The following is a 25,454-nucleotide window of genomic DNA, read 5'->3' as shown; positions in this document are numbered from 1 at the left end:
AAAGTTAAATAAAAGGTCTCAAAAACATTTGGTGACTTAACCTGGGCTCTGAAGCTGTGGATATAAAGCCCATCTTGGATCTTGAACTGGCAAACAGTAACACTCAGTTTGAATATTCCCTATTGGATGCATCATTCAAATGAAAACACAGCCATGGTCTGTTTTTTTATCTACTGGAGGAGTTCTCTCTTTCTAAAGATCTCCTTGTTCTCTACAAAAAGATACATTATTTTCTACTGCAATCTTAAAGAGATGGATTTAGGGTAGGGGGTTTCCCTGCCTTTTCCTTAAGCCACAGAGTAGTGCAGTGTTTTTCAGTGGCCCCAGTGCAGACTTTTATTTTCTTCCCCACTTAATAATCAGAACCCATTAGCAAGGCTTAGCATATCCAGATTGATCTTGCTCCAGTTGTTATGTCTGTCTAGTTCCATTAGCGCGAAACGGGGTTCTGCAGCATACAGGGGACATCCCACTCTCCTCCAGCATGACCTGCCCCCACCCCCTGGCCCCAATTCCGCTTTTTTGTTCCATAGACACTAAAGACCCCCACAAGCTGATTTTAAGACATCTCAGGCCATTCTGCAGAAATGGGCAGAAATTTTCACAACATGGACAGGTAATATCATTCCATGATTTATAACTACTATGATTTATAACTACCATGCTGGAGTTCTAATACCCAAAGCTTCCTCATAAACTATATAGTCACTTAAACATCTGGCATGCCTTTCAGACACCTAAAACGCTTCTAGGTTGGGCTAGTTTTATGAGTTTATAGTGAAAGTACAGAGAAAAGCATTTCCAGAGATTGATTCCTCCCACCTATCTATTTAGGGTAGGATAAATCATGTTCCAGAGATACCTGGCTCCTTCTGCTCACGATAGACAATGAACTTTGACTATGTCCTTGGCAAGTTCAGGGTTAAATGAGAATGGATCCATCCATGATTTAGTAGCCTGCTATTTTTTCTCCAATCAACAATTTATTGGGGATTTTATTAAAATAAAAGATACTACTGGTTATGAAACAATTAGCTTTATAAATAGGGATAGTTCAAAGTTTTGCAAGAGCATCACTCTGGTGATGCACTCAGGCATTTACAGGCATTTTGCAAAAAAAGTTTATGGGAGAAAACACCTTTGCAGATCAGATAGATCTAGACCCGGGTAGGTGGTACATGGTATTAGGATCTTGCAGGATCAATTTTAGGAGTAGACTTCTTGTTCTGAGCAGTCCAGTTCCCAGTAGTTATTCCTCTCTGAAGAAAGTCAGTTTTGTTAGCTCGAGACTGGACACAGAAATCTAGCCATACGTAGCTCTAAGAGAATATGTATTTCACTGGTAGAGGAGACAGTTATGAGAGGATGGCTTTAAACCAGAGAAAAAAATGTTTCAAAGTGGAGGGACAATTTAAATTCTTTAACCTCTCCTTGTATTAGCTACTTCTTGGCTTCTAGTGTATGAAAGCTTCTTGGCATGTGCCCTGCCTGGGGTCGAGTAGGACGTGGGAGAGATTGTGCTTGGATGTCTGGAGTACTACCACTTGGGGGGAAAATGTGTAGCATTCCAACAGATATAATTAATGACAAGTGTTGTTGTCTTTCTCCTGTGCCATCCACCCACTGGCTGCCTGGTGCTGACCCCTTGCTGTCCTGCTGACCTCTCCAAAGTTTATTTTAAAAAGGCATCCTTGCTTTCCCAAACTTTTCAGCTAGGCTTCCCTTGGGCTTCTTGTTCAGTGCATGCCCAAGACTATGCCTGTGTCCACTGCTCAGTGATCAGACACAAGTGTTTCCATTAGAGGGATGATTAATGGAACCTTCCTTGGGAATGGGAAAGGGAGAAGTGGGTAATACAAGTCAAGAAACGTGTTAAAACTGAACAAAGGAACTTTGTTTCTTTGTTTGAAAAATAACTTATTTTTCAGGCGTGCCGCAAATTGCCCTTACTCACTTAGGTCTTGCCCACATCAGTAAAATGCTACGGTTGTTTCTGCAGTGGTGGGCTTGAGAGAAGTTCGTGCCTTCAACCCACTTTGTAGTGAGCGACCACATCAAATAATTCCACTGGCTGAACTGGCTTCTGTGTTGGCACATTTAGTCGATATAGGGTTTAATGCTGTGTAGTGCAGGTGCATGGAGTTTTCTACATCTAAATGCAAAGAAATACAACAATGTAGAGGACTGAAGAGTATACAGGAATCCAAACTGGCTTTTATAAGAGCACAGCTGTCAAGTTCCTCCTGCCTGGTAGCATTCTCCAAAGAGAAAACTGCACGACTGAAAGTCCCTTATTTACATGAAGAGGTTCACAGATCAGTTTCTGTCTGATCTCAAGCGTCACCTCATCCTCCGCTTACCCTTTTCTTTTTATGGGATGTTAGAGGCAAAACCCTGTTTCTTCCATTTCCATTAGAACCTGTGCTTAGCCCTTTGGATGCCCAGGGATCGCATCCGCCCTGTCAGCCAAGACAACCTGCAGACCGAAACAGCGCAACAGTGAAATGGGCATGATGACTGATTTTTCGCTGCTGAGGGGAACTGGTGAAAAACATGAATAAGGGACAGAGAGAGTAACAGTCTTGGGAGGAGGCTAGGAGCTCTGTGCTGCCGCTTCCCTGGGAAAGCGGAGGGCTGGAGTTCCTAGCACTACCAGGTAGGACATCCCACAATGCCTTACAAGGAAGAAGCTTCACTGTTTTCCAGCAGAAAGCAGTGCTTTTGTTGCTTGCTTTTTTTAGTCTAACAGTGTATTAAGAGCTTTGTAGAGACAACAATAGAAAATGTTATCTTCCCACAAGCCAAACAGTGCGGGCAGGTCCTCTGCCTGCCAAACTTTGCTATTCATCAGAAACCATCAACTGACTGCTTGGTAAATTGTTAGTCAGCATGTGCACATCCTATTCTTTATGGAGTCAATATTTCAAGGCTAGAGCTTGATCCTGTTGCCAAATCAGAAAAACTGGGCAGCTGCACTGTGGTGCAACAGGGAGACTGACGCACGGGGCTGGAGCTGCTGTTTTCCGCTCAGCAAACCAGGTCTGAAACTCCTTTGCCATCTGTACAGCAACAAATAAATTCTTTCCGTGTTTTATTCATTAAACCAGTTCTGCACATGCTCCTGCCCTCTCCCATGGCCAAACCCCATCCATCGGGCACAATGTGCTTTGCAAAAGGCTGGTGCTGGCTGGGACCTCCACGTGCCTGCACGAAGGGAAGGCCTGCCCCTCCCCTGCATAGCAAAGGCATTCTGCTTTTGTGACATCTGGGCCACTGCAGCTGTTACAAGGAGGGGTTTGCCCTTTTTAGAAATTATTAGCAAAGTAAGCATGTTGTTTGTTAAAATATGTAGTGTACACTGTGAACTTGTAACTGTGATACAAAAAATATCAGCATACGATTCTGACAATTTATTGGAAACTCCTCCCTGCTCCTACCCCAGTGAAGGGTGGGAATTACATTGTGATTGAACATGCAGCTTAAAAATATTTCTTTTGCTTTTGTGGTTTTCCTTTAGAATTCATAATAATTTATATTAAATTAGAAACATTATAAGTTAAAATTGCATATTGAAAATCATATCAAAATATTGGGGAAATTATTTGAGTTTAGCTCTTCATATATGACCAGCTTTGATGAAATCACCGCAGTAGTTAAAACACAGGAGAGCTAGTGATCACGAAAAGCAGCTAGAAACTTTTTTTCTTATGTTTTCTGAAAAGCACTGTTCGTGTACATGTGCATTGTTAACTCAACATGCAACTGCTAGTAACACTGATGCTGGTAGCACAGCTTTTAGCCAGGTGTGATATTGTAAAGAAGACCTAGAAAAGATTGCATGTTAGCAATATAGCAATATAAGTATATGTGACTATAAGAGGGAAGAAATTTTGTATAAATACTGCAGAAGATGCTTTGTTAAGAATGACAATTTATTCATTTTAGTAAATTTTTTTTTTGCCATCTTCTTAATAAAGGGTTCTTTCACCGTCTGTTAAGTGTAACAATGATTAGATTTTTTCCTCCAAGATAGTTGAGTTTGTCAGCTACCATTCTTCATTTATTTTATTTATATAGAGAGGGGTTTTTTACTGCATTTGAATGATTGATATTCATTCACTGTGTTGTTAATTGTTGCACCCTTACTGGAGAAGACTAACAAGCTTTGTCAGTTCATTACTGCTTCTTTTGTTTTCTTTTGTATGCTTAATACCCATTGTTGATACCAAGTTACAGTTCAGACAATTGTGACTTAAAGACAAGAATGAGATTAATGTCAGGGAAATACAAATTATTAACCAATTTGCAGGGGGAGTTGATTTTAATGAAGTGAGTTTCTTTACTAAATACATGTTTGAACGATCAAATTCCTCTATGGCTAGCTGGAAAGAAATGCCATTGCTTTTCACAGCATTTGCAAAAGGGAAGGTGCTTGTATCATATCATTAATTTCTTATTTGAGTAAAACATTTTTCAGCCTTATAGGATCTTAAATTGAGTAGAGACAGGCCAAAAGATGGATAGATCATAGACCCCTTCTTCAGGGCAACTGGGTTAGGCCACTGCTTTAGCATCCTTAGTATTGTGTGTCTTGCACCTCGTGAAGCCTCACCTAAGAAATACACAGATGTTTACACTTTCAAGGCAGTATCTGTAGACAGAGAACTGGCCATACTCTTTCACGTCTCTTCTAGACAAGCACATATTTTTCAGATCTAGAATAATTTGCTTCTGGCTGCCAGACAAGGAGAAGAACTACAGTTCTGAGGTAGAAATATGGTCTACAGAAACACTGTTTTTCTGAAAGAATGGAAAGGTTTTCAGCATTTCATTTTCTCTCTGTGTGTGCAGTCCAGAGGAGAAAGAGATATGCTGTTTGGCATACATATTTCTAAAAATGAAGGTGAATATTCCCATGTAACAAATAGCGAGGACAAAATGGGTTTCAGAGAGAGGCAGGTTGAAATGCAATGGGCACTGGGGTGCATTAGGAAACCTTCTCTTTTACTGTTGGTCCCAGGCTCATTTTTGTTTAGCTGGATGTGTGTTGCAGTTTGGTAGAGACACACAGGAGAGTTATTATCCTCATTATGGGTCTAATAAGTTGTCTTCTTTCTCTAAGTTTTAAAAAAAAGTATTTCTCATTTATGGGGAAAATGGTTAGATAGATAAACATGAAAGTATTCCTTACTGATAGCTGTTCCAAGGACTTTATTTTTTTGTTAGAACCATTGTGGTACTATCATTTGCAGACTGACAGTGGTTTACATCGCAGTTTGGATGATCTTCTCCAGTTGTATAATCACAGACCAGCATGCAGAGTCTGTGGGTGGTTTTAAGAGATTTTCTAGGTTTCTTTGTTTCAGGAGTTTGGTGTCCAAACATTGTATGATTTGTTTATACTGATTTCATTGTGAAGGAAAGAATAAGTCTGATCTCCTCTTCTCTTTATTGTAACTTGATAACATGACAGTTACCTCAAGCATGGTTTCAGTTAGGTCTTATTTGTGCTTGAAGAATATTACTGTATAATATGCATTGTTATGAGTGTATTTTCTCTGCTTTTGGTAGCAGCCTTTAAAAGCTAGTGTTTCCTTCATGCTATGATTGTATTGTTTATGTGGCAGCTAAAAGTATTAAATTCTTAGAGCTAACTGAGACTGGGCATAATGTTTTAGTCTCTACTGCCATTTAACTTACATTAGTATTCCTGCTTTTATTGTGAGTGTGTTGATTTTAAGTAACTTAATTTTACTTTATCATGGCAGAGTAAAACTGCTTTTAGCCTGATCCTGGAAAACCTCTCATAGGGTTTCCATACATGAGCAGGCTTATGGGAATCATTTACATAAAGAGAGTTTGAGTAGTGAAGGATTATTATTATTAATCTTAATAAAATCTTTTATTAAGATAGAGCTTTATATTAATTAATATGCCTCATACAGAAAAATATTAGATAAGACAGCATCCTGAAGGCTTTTCTTCTTAGCTGTGGTTGGAACAGTTGCTAGTGGTTTCTGTGCTTTACACAGTAACTCAGGAAATGTGAACTCAGACCCTGTTCCTTCTACAGCCTAAAGGTATTCGTAATGACATGTCACAGGAGACTGTCTAAATGCAAGTGCAGCTATTTATCTGCCTTCCCAGATAACCAGAGCCACTGTATAACAAAAACTTAAAATATTCAGGATTGCACAAAGCATGAGAAGGAATATTATTGCATCCTACCCGTTAAAGAAGCCACTGAAAAGCAGAAGTACTGGATTGCAGTTCCTGCTTACATCACTTCTGAACTTAGTGTTATAGAATCAATTTGATAAAGAGCAGAAATTATCTAGGGAGCATGGGATGATCCTCAGGATAGCTCAGTAACTGTTGTGATCATTAGCCTATGGCGTCAGGCTCTTCCTTGCACCATTGTTTCTTTGAACCATGAATGTTGAGTTATTTTTTCTGCAACAGCTGAATCTTCCCTATCACTGATCCTGGAGGTTAGACCGTCACCTAGGAGGTGGGATGTGTGGTTTGTTGACCTAAAGCTAGGTCAAACCTAAAATCTGTGTCTCTCATACTCTGGACAAGTGTTCTCACAACCATGCCATCGACATAAAGGGGAGCCTTACTTCCACCCGCTTCTCCGGTGGTCATCTTAGTGAAAACAGTGAGCTCTGCTCAGACCGGTCGAAGAGCTGGAAGAGCCAGCTGTCTTGAGGAGAGGACTGTGCATCTGTAGACATGAGCTGACCAAGCTGCCAGGTCCTGGGCCTGTGGTCCTGGCTTTGCAGCTGAACTCCAGAGAAGAGCACGAGTTCACCTCTGGGCTTGGAGACCTCATTGCCTGCAGGTAGCTCCATACTCAGCATGTAGCTTTCTTGGGTTGTTCTTCAGAGAAACCTGGCTCTCCTCGTAACACCGAATAAAGAAACTGAGTACATAACTTAAGACCTTTGATTTTATTCCAGGGATGTGCTATTTCAAACTTCGCTCTTACAGTGCCTATTTTGTAAGCACCTGAATTCTTTATTGAATCTAACCCTGACAGGTTATTTTGTAACAAGCAGGGGTTTGAATAAGCTCTTTTTGACAGCTGTGGTTAATGGGTTTTAATAATAGATGCTAGGATGAAATGATAAAATAGCCGTTAGTAGATCTTCCAGACTAAAAGCCAGCTGTTCAGTAAAGTTGTTGGACATATATCTATATTTTTGACTGTAACTGTAAACGGAGGAAAAGCAGGTCCGTAGTTGCAGAGCTCAGTTAATCAGAGTCAAGGAGTGTCTAATCTGCATTGCTGAGCTGCCAGTTGGAAAGGTTCCTGAATTTAAGAAGTCAGAGTTCTTGAGGAAATCTTGTTCCTGCTTGTTAACATCTCTCTTGAAGCACTTTTTGAGCTACACAGTACGTGATGTATACCATTCTTACCAGAGAAGCACATAGGACGGCATTCATGGAAATGGCTGAAAGTGCCTGATCCATCCCCCATGGTTAGTCTGCTTTTTATCTTTCTACCTGTGTTGCAGTAGCAGCCAGAATTAGGAGATAATGACCGTAGAGCAAATCCAGGTGTGCACAGCCAGTTTCTACTTAAATCAACATACAAACAGCAGTAGAAGCTGAATCTGAGGGTAGATTTGGCCTTTCCATTAAAAGGGGGAGCTGCAAGCAGTAGAAAATTTAAAATAATCCAATAAAAAGTACACCTGCCACTTCACAAAATAAAAAGAAAGGTAGCTGGTACCAATCTTAAGACTAATACTTCACCTCAAAATGCATTTGCTAAAGAAATGGTTGAATTTGTATGTAAAATAGCACTGGACTAGGCAGGGGAAAAATATGTATTACAAGAGTTTTCTGCAATGCTGTCATTTAACTTGATCACTGGAGTGATGAGTCGCTGAAGGCAGATTAGTTTTTTATTTCATCTTTAGGAAATACCCAAATACCCTCACAGAATTTTGAGGTAAAAGGAGAAGCAATGAAGTCATGGTACTGCTTCTGTATTGCGAAAAGGTTAAAATATTTTACTTAAAAAAAAAACCCTAAAATCAATAAAAATGAAAATTTTTTACTTAAAAAACATATTTAAAATATGACTATAAGCTTGAAAAGGGATAGGGGGGACAGAAATAGTACAGCTTTGTTTTGTTGCTAGAAAACCAGGGTTTTTTCTCTCTTGCTTGCTATATAATAAAGGCAAACTTTGGGACACTTGACAGGTATTCTCATACCTGAGATAGAAAGCTGAGTCCAAGCATAAGGCTCAACCTGACCTCTCCTGTACTAAGGGGCTAGACAAAGTACAGCTTGCATTTTTTTCCACCAGATTCAGCAGCATCTTCCAGGTTTTCCAGATATTGTCAGAATCCTCAGATCCAAATGGTAAGTTGGATTTTATACATCTAATCTAAAATTTAAAAAAACCTGTGGAAGTCCTCTATTTAAAAAAATTAGCCTTTTCAGCCACCACCTTCTGTCAGAGTATGTGGCAATCACCATACACTAGCTCTCTCCAAAAAATGGTTTTATTTTGCAGCTCATGTCTAATTCCAAACAGTGAGAGCTGGAATTGCTGGATGCTATGGGCTAGTAAGGAATGTATAGGAGCTTAACAGCAGGAGCAACAGACCCAGGTTAAAAATTCAGTGACCAGGAACAAATGTGCCCTTTATTTCATCTCCCAGCTAAAATCCTAGATACAGTTTATTGGCTTTAAACTTTTCTCATTTAGTAGAAAAAAACTAAGCTTAGTGTTTCTTCTTAATCACAGCCACTTTAAAGGGGACATATATGGCTCTATAAATTGAGCTGGCACAGAAGTATTCTTTGTTTAAAGACTTGGAAATTGTTTGACAGTTAACTATTAAATGGTATCTAAAATAGCTGGAATTTCCTCTAAGGAGTGTATGCCTCTACTGAAAATGACAAAATCAAATTTACACCACAAGTGATGGAAATGTACTGCTTGATGATCTCAGAGTCAGGAGCTAAGTATATGTCTGAAAAATACTAAGGTAAAGTGGTTCTCCAAGGTCACACAGCAGATTAGTGGCAGAGTCACTGTCTTTTGAATGAAACAGAGTTTTTTATCCCACAAAACACATCAAGAGTTCAAGTATTTTCATTCACATTGCAATGAACCAGAGACCTCTTGACATTTTTTCACACAGAAGAAAGAACATGTGCCACACCAAGCATAGTCATTAGCCCAGTGGTTATGTATTGTTCTTGTCTGTGATATTTTGACTGGAGTCTATCCTAGACCTAGAAAACGTTTTCTCAAAACTGTCATATTCTCATAAAAAGGTTTGGTTCTTGATTTAGTGTTTTTCTGAGAAAGAATTTTGACCAGCTCTCCTCCTGACTCCTAGTTCAGTGTCCTATCCAGCTGGTCACACGTGCCCCCCAGCAAATATGTACGAGTTCCCTCTTTGAGGAGCAGCAAGACCTGCAGCATCTTTGTAATAGTTCTGATGTACTTTTCTTATCAAATTTTGGGTCTTGACATAAAAAGGCTGGAGTGAAGGATAGGGTGTTGTGCATAACCAAGTGAAGGCAGGGAGCCAAGAAAATGCTGTTGTAATTACAAGTGAACATTCTTGTATCATAAAACTGCAAAGAAAAAGCTATAAATCAGAGCTGTCCTGGTGGTCCCTGGCAGCAAAGCACAGGAGATTTGAGCTCATTCCCTGAGCTAGCCAAGAGTGGGATCCTCGCGGAGGCAGTGGCTCATTCCAAGGGAAGGGCATTCCTCGTGTCTCCTGAGTGATGGTCATGAAGCAGTGATTTTGGTGGGAGTCAGACCCAGCCTTCAGCCCTGCAGGACTGATAGTATGAAAAGTGCTGGCCACTGTGGAAAATAAAGCAAGTTGAGAACTGGAGGAATTTTATCTTCAAGAGCTCTTTTTCTTGTGTTTAGGAGCCTACCGCTTTCAGTGTTAGGTCTGTGCTATTGTCCGGATCCCATATTTGATTACTTATTATTGTACTTCAGTATGTAAGATTGTCCTTTAAGTCAGGTATCTAGTTTTATGTTTCCATACACTCACTCATGACACCAAACTGTGCTAAAACCTTTCTATGGGCATTAGGAAAATGTGATGAAATTAAGTAATACCATCCAAAATGTCTCTACTGAAGTTCCTGTCAGTAATGAATATGGACTCAAACTTAATCTTCACTTAGAAATGGGTTTTTCTTCTACCCTGGAACATTCTTCCTTTTTTTCCTTTCAGGTGTCTCATGAGGATGTAGCTCTTTAAAAATCATTGATCTGTCTGGATAATTTACCAATTCCAAAAATAAGTTAGTAAGTAGCAGGAAGGTAGGGAAGTATTAAAGCTGTCAACGTTGGGCAGTTTTCTAGAGACTTTCTTTAATATAAGCTAGGGGGTTGGTTATTTCCTGTCCCTCTGAAAGATGTGGCTTGAGCTGAGTCCACATTTACAGTTCAGGAGGGGCAAAATAAGATGATCTACTGTTTTTAAAATAAAAAATAAAAAAATCCTGAGTGTCTACAAGTGATTACAGCAAAACAAACCCTGAATTGACAGCTGCACAAACAGCACTTGCCCAGCAGTGGTAGTCAGCTACTAGGAATGCCCAGTTTCCCATCAGATTTTGGTAAGAATTTATAATTAATAGCACATTTGGGGACTCTTCTGTAATGAAACCACAATTTAATCTGCTAACCTGATTATGGAGGAGGTAAAGGAGAGAGGGCAGAAATTCGGAGTCTCGCCGAGTATATTATCTCGCTGTTGATCGCAGTACAAGACCAAGACAGGCAGCATTTTCCAGAATCAGCCCCTACACTGGTTTAAGAGCTGCAATCCTGAAAGGTGAAGGGCTCTTTCCCGAACAGATGTGACCCCCTTCAACTCTGATAAACTTCCCAAAAAGATGAGGGAAATCTGTACCGCACAGGATGTGCTCAGCATATTGAGGGATTGAGTTAGTAATGTCCCTGATAATTGTGGATACCTCATTGTAGGAGTCAGTTTTTATTTAAATTTTTTTAATAGGAGTATACACATCTGTCTTTATACCCAGCAGCTTTTCTGGCCCACAAGAAGTCCTCTGTGAGTTTCCCCAACTGAGCTCAGTGGGATCTCTGTCAGCTGCAAGATTTATGTCATCTTTTTCAGTCCTGAGAACTGTTCCTTAAGCTTTTCACATCTGGATTTAATTGGAAAGACATTAAAAGACATTAAGTGTGCTGGAAAAGCATATTTTAGAGAAGATCTTTATAGACACTTCCATTAAAGGAACTGATGGTTGTAGGTTAAAATGGGATGAGGACAAGCCATCAACAGTTAGCAAGGACAAAATTACATTACAAACTACTTCAAATGAGAAGTTTGGTCTGTAGCTCTTGGGCCTGACTCTGATCTCACTTAAATCAACTTCAATTAGGACAAAAATACCGTTAATGCAGTGTAAAAATGATCTGAGATCAGAATAAAAAACTTTTGCCTTTTGGAAACACTCAAATTTCTAATTACATGCCATATATGCTAAATATAATGGTTTTAGCTGTCAATCTAGATTTGGTAATTTGTTGGATGTACATGCATGCCTGTAAAATGAGACTTGGAGAATGAAGAGGGGGATTGGTTGTTAGGGCTCCAAGGGTGGAAGTATCCTTCTCTGAATGCTGATATGCAGGCCACAAGAGTAGAGTTACACAGAAGCAGAGATACAATACAATTTAGTACGTGGGCTTCATTACAGATGTTGTAATACAAGAATCTACAGCCCTAAACTCCCCCATTGTTCCAGCTATAATGTGCTGCTTGAAGAAACCAATGAGCAGTCCTTTGGATTAAGTGTAATCTATTGCTTTTGTCTTCAAACCAAAGTTTCTAGTCTTATTTAGACTGACAAGCACTTAAAATCTAAGGTAATGGTCTTAGTATGAGAGAACAAACATACTTTCATTTTAAAATTGCTAAAACCAAGGAATCTGATATTTAGGAAACTACTCCCATGTCTAAAGCAAAGTGTATGGTCTTCAGAAAGAGAAACATGTCAAACTTCAAAGAAAAATAAAATGTATTTTTGTAAAACATGGGGGAGGGGGGGGGAGTACTCTTTAGAATATTTCAGCAAAATAAATTTGTTAGAGGATCTCACCTGTCCTCTTCTTCTAAAAGGGAGTCTTTTTCTCCACTATGTCATGGAAAGTGTTTAACATTAATGGGAAGATTATAGTTTGCTGGGTGATAGTGACAGGAATGAGGCATTTGAATTAAAATTGTGGCTGCTGTGTAGATGGTTCTTTTATTTTCAATCATTAAATACCTTTTTTTTTTTTTTTCTCCAGAATCTGTCTATTTTGGGCTATGATAAAATGAATGTAAACTAGTAAAACTGATTCTTACTTTTATCGCCTGACCTTGGGCCAGCCTTTTATATGCTCATGCACTTTCTCTTCACTCCAGTTTCCTTCTCTTTAAAAACAGGAATAATAAAACTATCTCTAGTCCTTAATGCCATTTGGTCTCATGAAGAAGAGGATATTTGCAAAGAGAAGTAAAAGTATTTAAACACCAGCAAGTGTGTTTTACAAGTTCAGTTTACTAAGTGAAAGAGTAACCACATTGAAGTAAGCATTGAGTAATACTTGATGGTTTGAACTTTGTTGTATACTAATTTGGTTTGGATCTTTAAGAATTCATAAAAATCTTTTACTATACAATTTTTTGATCACTCTGCACAAGCAGTTGCCTAAGATAACCACTTAAATAACAGAAAAAGAGCTTATATCTTATTTAAATACAGCTCAGTTTGGAGCTCATTCATTTTGTTAAAACAGTTCTGGCTACATCTACACTATTAATATGGTTCAGGGCCCATTCCCTGGTGGGGAATGACATGGTCTTCACCTCATTTATGTACTGCTAGCTATGTAGTGAAGGCTGTGATAGTGATATTAAAAACAGGATGGAACTGTGGAGGTCAGACAGATGAAGAGGATTGTCTATTGCAGCATATTTTAGAATTTACCATGAACTCTTACACAGCTGAGAACCTCAATACACTTATTTAAAATCAAGAGGTCAAAATCTCCTGCAATATAGATAGGGTTAATGACAGTGGACTTGCAAATCTATGGCAGTGATGTGGAGAAATGCCTATAAATAAATAATTAAATAAACCAATTTTTTCTGAGAACACAGCTGACAAGGATATTTTCCAGCCATCAGTGATGAAAGAGACAGTGATTCATGGCCTTTCTTCCCTGCTGGTGCAGGATTTTGCCTGAGGATATACATTATGCTGTTTTAAGTTTTAGGTTTAAAGCTATGTTTCTTAAAATCTCCCATAATTTTTGTCTGGAGCTTCTCAACCATGCTTGAGTGTTGTCTCAATTGCATGATTTAAACCTCTACCTAGCCATATAATAATTGTGCATCTAAATGCTCTCATTTGGAAGTCTGTAATTATTGAAAGCATCTATATTACTTAGACGTCTACCTCCTTCTGAAAGTTAGTGTTTAAGTAGCTTTTGTCTGAGGATACAAAATTAGAAGCAAGATTAATTTAAGATTAATTGCTGTCTGGTGAAATTCTGTTGTATATATGTAATGTAAACACTTGGAAATTTAATTTTAAAATACTTTTCTTCATGTTCATAAGTAAGCTGTGATGATGCATGAGTCTTTCTGTCTTTGTTCCTTCAATTGGAACAATTGAAGAAAAAATATGAAGTTTTGAATTTAGAAATAAATTTACTTTAAAAGAACTTCCAGATTTCTAGACCAGAACTGAAGAATATACACTGAAAGGTACTGAAATTATCTGACAAGAGAGGCTTGATTAGGATTTACTTTAACCGCTGATACTGAGGCCGAACTTTCACACCACACTTCACCATCAGAGGATGTAGAGACACCTCAATAGATACTGGCATCGAACCTGAAAGCTCTTTTGAGATGTTCATGAAGTGCCAACTTACTGGTTTCCAGTCTAGATTGCCATGGGGGGAAAAGTTAGCATTTTGGTAGTACCTGAAGGTATTACCCCCTCGCAGCTGAGAATACGTGAAGAGGGAGCAGTCTGAGAAGATACAGATTTAAGAACAGTCCTGTACAGTCTGAGTCCCGTACAGATCTTTTAGCAATCCTTTCCTCTCTTATTCCTGCCTACAATTAAGAATGCAACCTAAACTTGGCAATTAGACTACCCTCTCCATGCTGGGTTAATCTCTTACATTAGTGTTAAATTTGTTAAGTTTGGCTTTCAGTATTCTTTATCAAATGCTCTTCATACAAAAGCATACCTTTTAATTATTTTAAAAATTAGGTGCTTTTCAGCATGTTTTTCTCTCTTTGTGACTAGAAGATCTGGTATCACCATTAAAGCAACAGAACCGTCTCGCCCCAGATGATCATGCAGCTCTTTCTTGGGCTTTGAAAGAATGCTTTGCCATTCATTACTTCTGGAATTATTGCATAGTACCAAAAATAGCGGTTGGATTTCTAGTGTGGTGGTTCACATGCGAAAATAAGCAATACCTAATTGACTCTCTCTACTGTTAACTTAAGCAGTCCCTTTATTTAAGTAGATTGTCAAAGACGAAAACCTAGGGAAATATAATTTCTTGTTGAATACACTATTCAACTCCATCCACTTCTTGGAATATTAAAAGGTATGGAGGAATGAGTACACATGTCCGATAAAACTAGGTGGAAGAACATGACATGCATACTGTTGTTGATAGAAGCTCTGCTTAATATATTGGAAAAATTGTTCAAGAACAGTTAATCCTTACTTTAGGATTACCCCCAGAATGCTGGCAAGGTCAGGCTGTACGTGGATTGTGTGTCATTTAAATTCTGGCTGCATGAGTTGCCTGGGGGTAGCATTAACTACTATGTGGGACTTGTTCTAAGCTACATCTGTGAATCATCATTCTTTGTTTGAAGATAGTGGACTCCTTCTATCCTCCAAGCTCCTTCTCTTGACAGGTGCAATCAGTAGCCTTAATTGTAGTGCCTATCAGGTGACTATGCCTTTATGCAGAGATTAATCAGTTTGGAAAATGCTATTTCCATGTAAACTACATGAGTTAATCACATTATAACCCTGTGTTTTTCATGCATATCATAAACCGTGTGAGGAAAGGGCTTAAAGTCATTTAATTAAGGTTTACATTGTGCAGTGTGAAAAGCCTTTCTGAATTTAATTTTTAAACAGATGTTAACATTGGTTCACATGAAATCTAATCAACTGGGGAGAACACACATTGTGAGGAAAGTGCTGAAAACCCCTAGCAGAAGTTATTGCTTGGGATATAGTAAATTCATTTACAACAGAAGCTGTGGGGAAAAGGAATTTGTTTGCAGTATCCATCACCTAGTTTTTGTTTAGCTTGTAGGTAGCCAACCTGGTAAATCCAAGAGAATTAAATGGATATGTTAAGGAGTCAAATTTTAGCTACTTTGTGTGTATGTATGTAAGATTACACAAGCAAATATATGTTCCCTTTGTGCATTTCTGTATGCATTTTGGGTGTGCACAAGTTAAAGCCAGGTGGAAGCTTGGTCAAAAATTTCTACATCAAGAGAAAGCGAAAACAATCACTAAGAACAATAATTTTGAATACATACAAATTTAAGTAGTTGCTGAGCTTTGGGACACTTAAGTCCTCAAACTCACCTCTAGAGCTGTGATAATTGTTGGGGTTTTTTCAATAGCCTTTACACGTGAAATTTAAATCAATGTGTTAAAAAGTCATGAAGTTCATCTCATCACTGATGCAGACAGCTTTGTTGCAATGTTGTTGTACAGATGATACTGCCTTTTGAGGCCTCAGTTCTCAGGGAGAGGGGAAGAACTTCCCTTATTTGGGGGGCATTTTTTCTCTTGGCATAGAAAACAAATGAACATTGATTGTTTGTAAATAAACTTGCTACCAGTTTTGTTCATGCATTAACTCTGCTGTTGTCTAGACTTCTGGCTTGTAAGTGAAATTGAGGACTAGAGTTAGATCTGTCTATCATTTTAACCTTGCATGCAAGCATTTTCTCAAGCCTCAACTCGGTCACAGCCTGAGATTTGTTCATGCATATGGCATGTGGCTACAGGCAGTGTGACCGTAATGAATCATTTGACTCTGCAAACTTAACCTTGAACTAAGACCCAGCTACTAAAGATGGTAAAATCTTGTCCTTCATGATCTACTCTGGACCTTGACTTAATTCAGTTTTGCACCGTAACTATTTCTGCCCATAATTTCATATCTTCAGAAAACACTGATTAAGGCCAAGCTGAATATGATTTTTTATGTACTTAGAAAAATGATGTTAGGAGACATATCACCAGTAAACTAACAGTATCAAGCAGCGTGCTTATTAGGATTGTCTCAGACCTCCTTGGTAAAGACAACTGCAAGGGCCACAGAGAACAACAAACTTCTACAATTTTCAGTTTCATGGAATAAACTGAAATGTAATATAGGTTTAAGAGGAAAAACACAAACCACATACTGTGCTAAAACAAACATGTGAAAATTTTATCGTGAGGATGTGGTCTTAAATGCACATGGGCTAGTGTAGTGCCTGTCTGCTATTCTTGCTAAAAGAATGATCTAATGTTACTAGATTGTCATTACAAGACGCTTAATCCCCAGAGTGAGAAACAGGAAGAATATTCACAAGTTTCAATGCTATTTACTAATTGCCAATTGACTTGAGGAAAGCTAAAAAATGACTGGAAACATCCATCCCCATCCTGATACACACACATACTAATAATGGAAATGGAAGCCAAGACAAACAGCTAGCAGTGCAGTGCATCCTGTTGGCATCGTATTTTTGGCACTGTTGTAGCTACACAGAAAACAAGTGATACAAGAAATGTGTAAGGACATCTGTTCTGTAACCTATGGGGCTTCACTCACAAAACAGTTGTAAAATCTTCTGGGGGAGAGAAAAATTTCTCTATATCTGTGCAGATGCTCTATTGTAAGAAAAATATCAATGGAAGGAAGCGTTGAGCTTTTAAAAGAGGAAATTGTTCACCAGATTCACTGTCAAATGTTCCATTCTTTTCTTTCCTTTTCATTTAACCTAAGTTATCTGCCATTCACAAGTTATATTTAAGCCAAATGGTGTAAATCTGTTGGGACTAATAGAATTGAACCATGGATTAAATTAGCCCGGTGTCTGCTTGTAACTCTTCTTCACTGCAGATTACTTGGGCTCTGTGTCACTCTGCTGACTATTCAGGTCACAGCCTCTCAGCTACCAGCTTCCTTCCTGAATCCAGCATCTTCATGTCTGTCTAGGGGCTCTCTCTACCATTCATCGACTGCCCTTCAGCCACATCCCATGAATGGATACTTTAAAAAGGAAAGAAACTTTCCCCAAATTCAAATGTTGTTGCAAAAGTTGGGATATAAGTAGTTAGGCTTCCCCCACAGGTATCTTATGGAGAGAGAGACATGGTTCCATGAAGAAGAAATCAGATCTCATATAAACCTGGAAAACGTTAGGAAACTGGAAGATAAAGAGGGACTGTGAGGTATAGGAGGTTTGGAGGACTTGGGGAAGGAAATTTTAGCTCTGGGAGCTGGGAGCAGCTGGGGGTCCTGGGTGGGAGAGCATTTAGGAGCAGGGAAAAGTAGGGGCCTAGGTAGGGGGAGATTTGTGAAGAAGTAGAGGTGATCGCCTCTGCTATAAAAGAGGTCAGAGCTCTGGGGTGGATAGTAGGGAGGGGAAGACCAGGGGCACTGGAGTGGCTTGGGAAAGATGTGGGACTGAGGCAGAAGATGTGGCCAGTGGGCACTCGGTAGTAAGAAGCACGAACTTTTGAAGAGATCATCGGCTTCCAGAGCAGCAAAGGTGAGAAGCCTAGCAATGAGAGATGGTGTAAAGGGCTGGCTCTTCAACAGTGCTCACACAAATACCCTGACATCTCTACTTGGAACATCGAGGATACAGGTACAGGACTGCTTTCCTGGTGCTTCCTCCCTCTAACATTTGGTTTCAGAAATACAATACATCTAAGATCTGACCTTTTATATCACATTTCAGTTTGGGAAGCGCATGGCTTAAAGAAGGGTGAGATGCAGAAATGAGACACATTACAAGCATTAGGATTTGGATGTTGTGTTGAAATTAAACACACTTATACTTCAACACCTTGAATCATACCTTCATTTTATATGTTTCCTCTAATTGTTCCATATTTACTTCCTTGACACCCATATAGTAATGACCCATGCTTACAGGCAAAGAATTCATTATTTTATATTGTAGTACTTCTTCCCTTGCTGGTAGAAGAGAAGACATGCCCTCATGATTTGTTTCTATTGAGACAGTAGCTAATATTCCTCCAGGAAGTTCCAAAGCAGTTTTTCTGGAAAGCAACCCTGAAAGCTGCTCTGTAATTTATGTGGCATGCCTTGCAATAGCCAGATCTGTGAGTAAAACATTAGTAAGTAACAAATGTACTCATATTCAGAGCAATCCTAGAAAGGAATTAGGAAGTTTGGGTTGGTCTAATTACTCTCTTGATGATTTGGGGATTTCAGTGACCACTGATCAAGACTGTTATGCATATCATATGATCAACCCATGGTCTAATCTTGAATGAAACACTACTTGGCTCTACCTCTTACCAACAATGATCAGGGCCTTTTTGTCCAAGACACCGTACAAACAAATAACCTGAACAAATAGTTTTCCCACAACAAGTTTACAATTCACACATCAGACCTGGAAGCCAAGAATGGATATAAAAAAATAAAGAAGGTGGGTTCTAAAACAGAGGAAGTAGCAGTTAAACTGTGTAGGAGGAGCAGAGGTCTCAGCTTCCTTCTCTCCTTGCAGTGCTACCTGGTAATGGGTTTTGAATTACCAAGCTTAAGAAGAAAGGACATCTTGATTGTTTTGTTAATCTGCATCAGGAAAAGTGGATATGAGAAGACAGGAGATGCTTGTATGCCAGTCCCTACCCATTGAATTGCTTGGTTCTCATAGTTGCTAACCCATGACCAACTAAAGTACAACAGAGGAGCAGTCCTGTGCAAGGAAGCACAGGGGCCCAAATCGCTTGCCTTCCTCACATGATGAGTAGTGCTTACATTGCGATGAAAAGGACCCCAGGGAGAGGAGGAGAAGAGAGAAACTGGGATGAAGAAATGTGTCAGATTACTGGAACAAACAGAGAAGCTGAGAGGAGAAAACCCTTGTTGCCACTGGGAGTAATTATCTGGGTTGAACAAACAGTGATTTTGCTGTGCAGTCAAGATCAAGGATGGAAAGGCAGGTGGTGATTAGAGCTTATAGAAGTTGAGAATGCATGTCTAAAACTACAAGGGACACTATGAGATGGTACAGAAAGAGCTGTCTTATAAAAAATGCAAATACATAAAAATGTCAAGAAAACCAGAAGAAATAAGGAAAGGGAGAACTCATTCACTGGGGAACTCAATAAGTGGTAAAAGTGAAAGATCCTGTAATGGGAGAAGTTGTTATTAAGGTGAAGCTGAGGCTCAGCCCTTAGCCATAGCATGGAAAAAGGATAAAAAGAAAGATGTGGGCAGCAAAGATTTTAAGGTGAAGGGGAAAATTATGTCAATGGATGGGAAGAAGGAGCAAGTTGAGAGCAGGTTAGCTGTCAGATACAGGGGGCCCAGACACATGGTAAAGGTGGAGTGGATGGATGAGTAACAGTGATAATCTGAGGTTTACCAAGACACTTTATAAAATGTTTAGCTTTTTATTTGTTTGCCGGGGCATGCAACATAAAAATTCACAGACTAGAAAGATTCCACCTTCGTGCATTGTGGGTGGAAGTAGCTTGTACAGCCTTCTGAAGCTTTAGCAGATAGTCATTACTATAGACAAATCTGGGATACATGGTCTTTTACTTTAGCGCACACTGGCAATTTTTGTGCTGTTATTCATTTCACCAAAATACACATTGTCTAATAATATTTAAGTTGTATAAACATACCTTTCAAGGGAAGGAGCTGTTGAGAGAATCCAGACAAAGAATTACAAAAGCAAATCTAGTACTTCATTACAATGGCAGCTCCTGATCCAGACAGAGTTCCTGCTCTCCAAGAGGAATGGGAAATGAAGATAGAGACATGGATTCTTTCTGTCTCAACAATTATGAAGAGAGCAACTTCCAATTTTTGAAACAGCAGTTGTTGCCTCACTGTGAAGAACAGTGCCATAGGGCCTGCAGTTAGTTCTAATGTTTGAGATGTTACCTTAGGTGATAGTGTCTGTGAAAGATTACCTTTTTTTTTTTTTTTTTTTTTTCCCTGTGATTAGTTCTGAATGCATCTTAGGTGGGAGTGATTGAAGAGAAAAATCCACTTTTCAGTTCTGCTTTACATTTCACCTTGAAGACAAAACTGACCTCAACTGTTTTATTGTGCTGGGTGTGTTTTCAAAAAGTCAGCCACGTGGTGTCTCAGAGTTTCATAATCAACCTTTGTAATTAATCACAAAAGATCATTTGTCTTTTACCAAAGCAGTTAGGGGGGAGGGAAGAACAATTCTGAGTCCTAAAGCAGGATTCATGAAGATGAGAGAGAAGCTCGTCAGTAAAGAATGCACTTGTGCAGAAGAATGCCAGCTGAAAATTGATCATTCTTCTACTGCTGATGCTTCATAATCATCCCATATTGGCTCACCCTGTTTAGCACTCTTCACTACTTATGTACAAGATATCAGTCTGCTGCGTTGTTCAAGTTCCAGCCTTGGAGTGTCAGTAGTGTCCTGCTGACCCTCTTCCCGTTGCTCACACCTTCTGCAATCAACTACAAGACAAGAGTTTGTCCATAGGAGCTACGGAAAATGTGGGCTCTAGGAAAGCACATGGGGAAGCTGGAGAGACCTTACAGGCTAGAGAGGCAAGAATCCTAAAAGTATATCATGTTCTTCATGTTCTTCCATGAACATAAATGGAAGTCACTCATCTACCCAGGAAGAAGAAGATATCCTCAAACCTGTGCACAAGCACAGCTGTTTATCATGGAGCTGTTATGTACCCATTCTATTAGCTCTGTAGCCTAAATGGCTTCAATATACAGGAAATTATTTAAATCTAGAATATCAAAATACACACCTTCCTTCATTTGGTGTTAATATTGTTGTGTCAATGGGGTTTTTGACAACTCATTTTTTCTTTAGGCAGCGTTAAGTGCCTTGAAACAGTTTTCAGAACAAGGACTGGATCCAGTGGAAGGGGCTATGAAAGTTGAAAACGGATCACATGAAAAGTAAGTACCATTTAAATCCTCTGCATTTTAATGCCTGTGTGGTGTGGTAGATAAGAAATTTTAATTAAGAGCTTAGTTGCCCTTTTAAACCTGTGCAAAACTAGTTCCTCTGGAATTTATGTACAGTTTGTGACAATTTGAGAGGATAAACAAGATTTCAGGTTTAGCATTACTGATAATGTTTACTAATGAGCTATGAGACAGTCAGTCCTCCTATGGAAATCCTAAAGAAAAGGATTTTCTTTTCATTGTATGGATTCTTTGTAAGTAGCATAACATGATTTTTGTCAAATGTGTTGTAACACATGATATTGCCTGTAAATAAGAAGAGCTATCTGCCTGTAAGTCCTTATGTCTGCAAGATGTATTTTACCCTAGAAAATTTTAAAGCTAAAATTTATTTCAGGTCTTAAAAAACTCTTATATGGAACATTAGCTTTAAGTAGTAGACAATTGAACCAGGTTTCATACTGGATTTTCAATTATTTAAGAAAGTGGGATTGTCTGTTCAGTATGGATTTTTTTTTTCCAGCTGCTAGTCTGTTTATGTAAGGTAGTCTTGTGTTGCTAAATAAATTGGGAAGTAATAGAATAAAAGAAAGAAGACTAAAAGTGGCATTTGGAATTTTCAATAGATATATTGTGGCTATTTATAAACTAATTTAATCAGAAACATTTTTCCATATGATCTCATCAGCATAGTATTTGAACATAAATATTGTTGTTTCACTTTAAACTGTTACCTTCCACAGTGACCTTTGAATCTCATGTGCCATCTGGTAATAAACATGTCTTAAAGATGTGCAACCCTGGACCTTACCACTCTTGTTAATGTATTAATCTTTCAGACAAGTCAAGCATCTGGGAGAGAAAGCAGACAATAAACAGACTAACTCAGGCACCATTGCTCAGGACTGCAAGGATTCAAAGGCTGTCGTCTAGGAGCTTCCCAGCACCCACGGCTGCCACTGCATCCTTATAAACCTGTCAACACGCAATAGGGTGTATGTGTACAAGGAAATGAATGACTAATACCATTATTTGAGTCTTATGTGAAGACAACACTATTCTAACACGAGAGATAGTATACATGGTACTGTTTATTCAACTGCGGAAAAAACCCAAAATTGAACATTTCCCTTAGAACTCAAGATCAGAGCATAAGGCAATTGCCCAGAGGCAGAAGAAGTCTGATCATGTTACTGGAGGTAAATAACAACTAATTAAAAAAAAGTGTTAGAAAAAAAAGGGAAACTTTAAAATTGATTCATATTGAGGAAAACAAGTCAGCATTGGTTCAGTTATACAATTTTTTCGTAGTGTAGTTTTAAGTTCAGCTTACTGTTTTTTAAATAATGCTTGAATATTTTAAATTAACCGATGACAGTGCTGTGAGAATTGTAGTTGTTGTCTTCATATATAGTCATACAGCTTATCTTTTTATGCAGACATTATGCATTCTTCATTCTATATGAATATGTATGACTTTAAGATGCACTACTCAGAGTTGTATGCAAACAGACGTTTAAATCATGACAAGTATTTGCTTAACATGAACAGATGTTAGTTATGATCAGTCTCGATATACTCCAGGAAAAAAGCAGATATGGTATTTGATTTTCCTTGCCATAATCAATTAAAGAGGCGTCTTGCCTCCAAGCAACATTTTCCCCTTCAATTCTGCTCTCTGTTGTGTGAAGCACATCTACACCCCATTCTGTGTGTTGTATCAATCCACCATTTGCATCAACTGAGTGTTTTTAATCTCTGCATTCGGACCAAGAGCAAAAGGTAGGACTGCAACGTTATCAAGCCAAGGATGGAAAACTGTTGATGTAAAGATCATTCTTTTGTGAAAGGAGTGGCAGCAGAGATAAGACCTGTGGCTGCTCTGTACCAGCATATTTCTTTTAAGTGTGTGGCCAAATGCAGTAAAACCACATCAGTTCATGTGTACAATGACAGTGTCGTCTCTTTCTTTATCATTCACAGGTAGACAACTAAGAGAATGAAGTGAAAAAAAACCAATTACAAACTAACAAATGACTGGCTACCATGCCAAAACCAGGGTTCAACCTACCTCTCCCCATGCCACCACCTTCTACAAACTTACTGTGTTAGACCAGTCATCCTGGCATTTAAGTCATTTATTTATCCAAAATAGAGATATTTTATTTTATGTAAACCTAATGCAATAAAAACATAAAGCTTCTACCAACTGCATAACAGTCACGACAACATTGCATAAGATTTTAGAAGCATGTAAACCAGGGATCACAACCCAAGTGACTCATGCAGGAAAGCAGACAAACAGCAATGTAAGGAAATCGTGCAAGGTACTGTAGCATTGATTCACCTTGGGGACAGACTTTCAGGGTAGCATGCATCATGCTCTTACAGGATCAGTGGTCACTGAAAATTTGGAGTCCTTTATTCTACTTCATGTTTCTCATGGGTATGATTCACTCTCCCCCTAACAGATGAGGTGCCTTTGTGCTGAAAGTTTGCAGTTTTCTAGGGTCCGACTCCATAAAAGAGTCAGGAACAAGCTGAACTTTTCAGTTCTCACGGAACTGGGAGATTTCCAGAGGCATTTGGCACCTGGCAGACTCAAGTTATTCAGGCAGCAGCATACAAAATAATTAGCTCTTGCACACCATCTTTCTCAGGGATATGTTACCTGCCTAAACTGGCAAACGGAGCAGGAATTCTACTGCTCCTTCACCTCAGCAGCCAGCTCAGAGAGCTCAGAAACAGGCTCAGTCTGTGCTTTAGCAGTACCTGCCAGTATGCAGAATACAAATGGCAATACTGTGCCCTCCCATGGAGAACAAGAACAAAAGGAAGAGGCAAACCCATTCCTTGACAACTCTATCCTAAGGGCAAGAGGCTGAGCTTGCTGGGGAGAATGTGACAAGGACACTGGCAGTATGGTCTCACTGGCATTAACAGAACCTCCGTGGTGTGTTCCCTGTCCCGTCACTACAGAGAAACCCTTTGTACCAGTTTGCTCAGTTCAAGGTGCAGCTTGATACTTGGTGCCATTCTCTAGGTACAGCCACAAAAATGTGCCCAGTAAACTTCAGATTGGTTGCCTTGTTGCAGGTGTCCTCTTCACTGAGCACCAGGCTTGCTCCAGTGCATGTGGAGAACAGCAAAGTGATGCTCGCATCACTCTAAATGATTAAATTGCAACCAAATGCACGCAACCAGCTGTCTAGGCCCAAGATGGCTCATTTAGGCCCTCCAGTCAAGACAACAGTAAAGAAAGATCACCTCTATGAAACTGTTATCATCTCAGGTCCTCTTGCTGGTCAGAAGCGTGCTTGATTCTGACTCTGACAAAAACCAAGGCAAGTAACTAACTGCATTGGGGGGACTCACTCTTTTTTCTCAAAACCAAATAAACATGGAGCAGATCTGGGGAGGAGGGTCATATAGTAGTAGGATTTCTAACTATTTTCCAAATGCAGGGTTGACTAATAATTGTTGTAATCACAAGTCAGAAAGTTCTGTGCAGCCTGAGGTAAAGTGCACAGAGATGACAGTTTTAAAGTACCTCCCAAGTCACAGGTTAAAAGCCTCATCGAAGAGGCTCCAATGAAGGCTAAGACAGAGCTTTTCCTGACATAAATCTGAAGAAAGAGTTCCTGCTCCCTGCAGGTATGGATGCGATCACAGAGACCTCACTATGGAGCTCATCAAGATACCGCAGCTGAACTCCAAGATGTCATTTTGGTGTCACTAAGGCACTCCAAGGCTCCTGTCTCAATGAAGAGGTTTCAGTCTGTCCACCTGCGTATCACACATGAGAAGTTTCTCAAAGAAAATCCTGCGGTATTCACACACACATATACAGAAATGCACTTTAAATGTAGTTTGGTATTATCACTAGCAACCTCCCAAGAGCCCAAGGAAAATTCTTGTACCAGAGATGTTGCAGCAGCCAGTGGACTTGTCTCCGATCTTCAGTCTTGTTAGTTCACAGCTGTTCCTCTTAGTTCCTGAGCTGGCAGCATCTGAAAGCTGTTGGGGAGGGCTGAAGTCCAATGGTCTAAAACCCACTTTATTTTCCTTCAATAACCTGATTTTCTTTCTGATTTTGCTTCCTAAAATTAGATAAGAGTTTGTAAATAGGTGTATGTGGAACAGAGCAAACTTTATATTTAGTTTTGTTTGATAATTAGCTAATGCTGGACACTGGAAGAGT

General features: G+C 39.2%; 1 protein-coding gene across 3 annotated transcripts in view; it reads left to right on the top strand.

Moving 5' to 3' along the window:
- STAU2 (staufen double-stranded RNA binding protein 2) overlaps window positions 1–23,203 on the top strand; it is a 176,504-nt gene extending 153,301 nt beyond the window's left edge. For all 3 annotated transcript variants that reach the window (XM_049822072.1, XM_049822054.1, XM_049822063.1), the window contains 2 exons: window positions 21,156–21,244; window positions 22,093–23,203. In XM_049822072.1, coding sequence (XP_049678029.1) covers window positions 21,156–21,244; window positions 22,093–22,186 — 183 coding nt within the window. In that variant the 3' untranslated portion in view covers window positions 22,187–23,203. The remainder of the gene's footprint in view (window positions 1–21,155; window positions 21,245–22,092) is intronic.
- The last annotated feature ends 2,251 nt before the right edge of the window (window positions 23,204–25,454 follow it).

The sequence above is a fragment of the Accipiter gentilis genome, chromosome 2 (assembly GCF_929443795.1).
Source record: "Accipiter gentilis chromosome 2, bAccGen1.1, whole genome shotgun sequence".
NCBI lineage: Eukaryota > Metazoa > Chordata > Aves > Accipitriformes > Accipitridae > Astur > Astur gentilis.
This window is presented reverse-complemented; position numbering and strand designations above follow the sequence as displayed.